Consider the following 6,010-nt stretch of genomic DNA (forward strand, 5'->3'; position numbering starts at 1 on the left):
AATTTTTATTAGTTTTTTTTTTGCCCTAAGGAACTAAATGAAATACTTTAAACGCGTTCTCGGCAAACGCAGAGTTCAGACAGTCCTGAAGTAAAAAACGATATGTGAGTATTATATTATCAACAAAAAAATAAAATACAGTCAAGCTCAACCGTCCTGAAATATACCGTATGCCAGTACACTGCGTTTTAAGACCCCGTACTTAATAAAAGTACAGGGGACTATTGGGTTTGTTTTATAAGAGCTAGACATACCAAACTTGGTATGTAGGCTCCTCTATATTGCAAGCAGATCAAGTTTGTTTCAAAATTTGGCCACGCCCCCTTTACCGCCTAAAAATCGACATAGAAAATTTCATATCCAAATTATAAGAACAATTTAAAAGCTAGTGACACCAAATTTGGTATGTAGATTCCTCCATATAGCAGGCAGATCAAGCTTGTTTCTTTTTTCGATCGGACCACTATATCATATAGCGCACATAGGAACAATTGGTCGAAAATCAAGTTATAGTATGAAAAACTTTTTTATTTAATGAGATATCCTTACCAAACTGATACAATATGCATAAAACTTGGTTTTATATAGCCTGTCCAAAATTGGTTTAAATCGGACCACTATATCATATAGCTGTCATAGGACCGACCGGGTGAAAATTAAGTCTTAGTATAAACAGCTATTCTTTTTAATGAGATATCCTTACCAAACTGATACAATAAGCATATAACTTGGTTTTATATATTCTGTCCAAGGTTGTTTTAAATCGGACCACTATATCATATAGCTGGCATAGGACCGATCGGGCGAAAATCAAGTCTTAGTATGAAAAACTTTTTAGTTTTATAAGATATCGTAACCAAACTTATAGAATATGCATAAAACTTGGTTTTATATAGCCTGTCCAAAATTGGTTTAAATCGAACCACTATCTCATATAGCTGTAATAGGACCGATCGGGCGAAAATCAAGTCTTAGTATGAAAATCGTTAATGTTTTATGAGACATTGTAACCAATCTGATAGAATATGCATTTAAGCTAACTAAATATTCTTTAGTTTTTTTCAATATTAGTTTTCGCCAAAGTAAGTACGGGGTCTCCGACAGTATGCTCGACTGTCGCACCGGCCCACTAGTTTAAATTTGTTCCTGATAAATTCAAATCGGTATCTAGGGAAAATAAACAATAAGATTTTCAGATAACACTAGACAACAGACAAAATCTGTCATGAACCAAACCAAACATATGACAATAAGCAACATTTTTTCTATGGAAAATTTTCTTTTATTTTAATTTTAAAATTTCAATTTTTTTTAGAGATTACAAATAAGGATTATATTTGTATTTTTTAATTCAAAAAGTCAACGACAAGGAAGATAGATAAAAGAAAGATATGAAATCTTTTCATTTTCGCCATGATTTAAAAATATTAATTTCTGTGGATTTTCAACAATGATAATTATTATTTTTGAGTAAAAAAATAAAAATTATTTATTTTTATCATCAAAAATTAATCGCAATTTATAGCTCATCGATAGATTTTTTTGCTTTGGTTAGTTGGTTTTTCTGAGTTCCCTTTTTAAATACATGCAACAAAGTTGACAGAAAGTTCTACCCGTTAGCTATTATTTGCAAATGATTTTTATTTTGATCTATATTTTTATATTTGATTTTTATTTTTTTCTCAAAAGTAAATTTTAAATCATCAAGTATTCATTACTATTTAATTTTAAGAAATAAAACTTATGATTACGTTCTCTAATTTTTTTCTCTTATCTGTTTTCAGATACATTTATCAAAAATGTGGGTTTGGTTCGTGCTAATAGAAAAAGGTTTAAATTTGTTGCCTAGTGTTTTTAACTGATCGAGATGCAATTTTTAGCAAAAAACAAATCATCCTCAAGTAAATGCACTTAACTAAGCAGTGCTGCCACCCGGCCCAAAGAGTTAGTCACAGATAAATATTTCCCATCTAGCAAGCCGTACCATTTTGGTGAAATGCCCAAAATAGTAGAACCAAAAAAAAAAACAAACTTTTTTTTTTATTTTTTTTTTAATTTTGAAGCTAAATTTGTTAAAATTTTTGCAGAATATTTGTTAAAATTTTACGATTTTTATGAAAATTTTTTTAGAATTAAACTTGTAACTTCTCCCCCCAAAGGGGTGGACGAGCTTGAATCTTCATTAAAATTCTACCAAAGGGTAAAATAAAGATTTTATCTAATTTCAAACTAAAAATGTTCATGCCAAAATCTTAAAAAAATTTAAGTTGGGTGCAGTTTGCATTAGCCGAGTGATTAGCCCACACACAAAATAAAAGTTACGAGAGCTAGATGGCGTTTCGGTTTTGTCAAGAAGATTATGGAAGCGACGCGCGATTTTAATTTACAAATTTAAACAAACAATTGCTAATGAAAAGAAATTTAAGAAATTGTGACAAATTCAACGATATTTGAAATTAGATAAAATAATGGGGAATAGTAACATATTTAAATCTAAAACAAAATATCAAAAGCTCGATAAAATTTTAACAAAAATTCTAGAAAGATCATTTTTGGAAAAAGGAACTGAAATGAATTTTGATCTAAATATGTTTTTAAGGTTGCCAGACGTTCATATACCAAAAAAAAATTTTGCCAGGTGGTAATGTCTTTTGAAAAGCAGTAGAAATTAATATTTGCATCTTTTTTATTTCCTAAAAGAAATCTCTCCCTTTGCTCTCCATTTCTGTGTTTAGTGACAAGTAGAACATCATCTTCATGGTAATAATACATAAACTGACCACATACTAACCAATGACCAACGTTTGTGATTGTTTTGATTCGCGAGTAAGTTCACAAGCCCAACCAACTGATATACAACGTAAATGGCGCGTAGCAAAATTTGGAAGTACTACGATAAAATAGATCTTCAGACGGCACAATGCCTGCTATGCGAGAAGATCATCAAGACGTGCGGCAACACGTCCAACCTGATGAAGCATATGAAAACCCATCCAACCATGTAAGGCACACCGTCAATTCATTAATTATTGCACACACTAAAGCTAATGTTTTGATTGCAGAGATGTGAATGACCATCAGTCGATAGTAGTGCGCGGAATGCTTAAGCGGGAAACAAATCCCAGTAGGACCCGGGGTAGAAAGATATTAAAATATGCATCGATTAAGGTCAAGTCGGAGGCCAATGTGGTCGCAGTGAGCGATATGGATGTCAACTTAATTGAGTTTGTGGACCCGGAAGCGCATGTTGCTGTCGAGAGTGTTGGGAATTGTGAAGAAACATATGCCCACTGGGCGACAGCAGACACTGAATCTGCCGCCGAGACAGTAAGTGCAGCAGACATTATCGAATTTGAGCCGAAGGTGGCACAGGATCATAGTGACCACATGCACATGCTGGATGATGCTTTGCCCGATAATAAAGAAGTCAAGTGAGTATCCATGATGTATGTGTATCTGTATTCAGGTATGCAATATCTATGTTTCAGCAATTGCCAAACTCTCCAGGACAACTTGGCATATTTTGTATGCCGCGATAAGCATCCGCTGGACGTCATAAAGGGCGAGGGATTCAAGCGGCTGACACAAGTGCTCTGCCCCTCGTTTCAACTGCCCAGTATTGATCAGCTTGGTGTGCGCATAGCTCAAAAGGTACAGGTGCATACTGCGAAGATGCGTCAGCAGTTCGGCAACTTACAAACACTCTCACTTAGCTGCGCCATTAACACAACGTCCGTTTCGGGCAGTTTGGAACAGGTCAGCTACCTGGAGGTTGCTGCCCATTACAACGAAGGCGTGCATAGGCGGTCTCGCACGCTTTCAGTGCAAACCTTGCCCCCTCAGTACAATGCCAGCAGTATTGTTGAACGCTTGGAACGTATCTGCCAGCGGTTCGACATCAATAAGTCGAAAATTGTCTGCATTGTGACCAGTAGCAGTCGATTGCTGGAGAACGCTGTTGCGACGTTACTGGGAAGCCAGCGGCATGTACCTTGCTTTGCAAATCTTCTAGAGACGCTTTTGGAGTCGGTGGTAGAACGCCAGTCGTTTTTTTGCTTGTGCGACAAGGTGCGTAGCCGTGTTGCATACCAACTGAGCTGCAGCAGCAGCTTATATACGCAGCTACAGCTTGACGTAAATGGACGTGCTATCAGCAGCTACGAGATGCTTGAAGGCTATGTCCGGCAGGCGCCGCATCTGAACAAATTGCAGCAGTCAGCGCTTGAAGCACCTCCTGCGCTGAATTCTAGTGAATTGGAACTGGCATTGGAACTGCTGGGCGTTTTGCGACCCGTGGCCAGTGCTATTCGTCAACTATGCGGCTCAAACGGGAAATTCTTTCCCTGTGCCAGTAGTGCGCTGCCCATTGCATACACTATTCTCAATGAACTGAAGCAGGCAGAGAACGTCAACCAGCAACAACACCAAATATCACATGAAATGCGATTGTTTGTGATCAAGCAACTGGAGGAGCGTTTCGAGGGCATGGAGAAGAATATCCTGTTGGCTTTGTCAAGTTTATTGGATCCACGTTTCCGCAATATGCCTTTTCAGAGCGCTTCATTGGTGGCCAAATATATGACGCATCTCTACAATCTTTTTGAAGAGAAAGCAGAAACAACTGAAGCCGAATCAGAAGATGAAGCAACTTCAGACTGCTATGATATATGGGCCGCATACCGAGCCTTCTCACACGAGAAGCATAAGCATATCACCATGTCCGGTGAGAGTGAGAATCAAGATGAAATATCTAGCTATTTCTGCACAAATATCAGCAGCTTACAGACGGAGCCACTACTTCTGTGGAAAGATCTGTCCCAGTTTCATCCATTCTTGCACAGTCTGTCCAAAAAGTACCTGCACATTCCGGCATCGGCAATTCCACCTGCCCGAATATTTACAGCAGCTGGTGCAGAAGTCTTGGCACAACATTCTAAAATGTTGAGTGATCACATGAGCAATATACTATTCATGTCGGATTGTACACAAGAGGAGTGGCAGTTATAGTATATTTGTATATTTTTCGAGAAATAAGAGCAAGTATTCATATTCAACAATAGTTTCAATCAAGATCTAATGCATTACAAACTTTTAGATAAAACAAAATGAATTTGTAGCTCCTGTTCACAAATCCTATAATTTATGTTTATACATGTTAAGTGAGATGTTTTTTTATAGAATATTAACAAAGAATGTTGTTCGAACAACGACACCTTTAAGAATATATAGAACCTCTGCCTTGTGTTCCTATCACGGCTCCCCGAATTCCAGTCTACTTATACTATGGTCTACTTAAAATGGTAACCAAAGGTTGTAATTTTCGGTCAATTCTAAGATGTTTTCACCACGAAACCATAGCTCAAAAATTAATTCCTGGTCCATTCTTTTTGAGCCGAAAAATGTATTTTTTTTAATTTTACATTATTAGCATATCTTTTGTGGCATTTGTGCTGAAACTTAACATGTATCCTTCACTCGGTAACTAAATTGTCACAGCAGTACGCAGATCCGCATTTCGAAAATGAAACAGACAACTTGAAGTTTCAATACTATAAAACAAATCCAATGTTATGTTGACGCAGATTGAATGTCTTTTAGTGGGTGGAAATTCTTTGCTGCAGGAGCAGTATGTAATTTGTCACACATTTGTGAGCGTACAGCGTCGTTCCGAGGGGGGCAAGAGGGTCAACCGCCCCGGGCGCTAAGATATTAGGGGCGCCGAAAATATGAAACTTTGAAATATTTCAAAAATAGTCTAAACTTTGATAAAAGTTGATGGGTTGAGCCTGAATTTAAAATAATCAGACAAAAAAAAGTGCGAAAACAATTTTAATATGTGGCTGCAGATGATAGCAAAAACATACCAGAAACTGGTATATTTACATTTAGCAACTAAAATTGAGATTTGAGGCACTTTTTAATGTTTCTGTTTAAATTATTAAACAGACTTTAACACTAAATCCAAATTGGACAGTGAACTTGAAAAGCATCAATTGGACAAGAGAGACTT

The 6,010-nt window shown here is 36.7% G+C and overlaps 1 protein-coding gene across 1 annotated transcript; it reads left to right on the forward strand.

The window, feature by feature from the left end:
• The first annotated feature begins 2,655 nt into the window (after positions 1–2,655).
• LOC117781862 (zinc finger BED domain-containing protein 1) lies at positions 2,656–5,063 on the forward strand. Its single transcript, XM_034618740.1, has 3 exons — positions 2,656–3,001; positions 3,063–3,431; positions 3,489–5,063. Exons 1-3 carry the CDS (start codon positions 2,865–2,867, stop codon positions 5,005–5,007), a joined length of 2,025 nt encoding a protein of 674 aa, XP_034474631.1. The 5' UTR covers positions 2,656–2,864; the 3' UTR covers positions 5,008–5,063.
• The last annotated feature ends 947 nt before the right edge of the window (positions 5,064–6,010 follow it).

The sequence above is a fragment of the Drosophila innubila genome (genome assembly GCF_004354385.1).
Source record: "Drosophila innubila isolate TH190305 chromosome 2L unlocalized genomic scaffold, UK_Dinn_1.0 4_B_2L, whole genome shotgun sequence".
Taxonomy (NCBI): Eukaryota; Metazoa; Arthropoda; class Insecta; order Diptera; family Drosophilidae; genus Drosophila; species Drosophila innubila.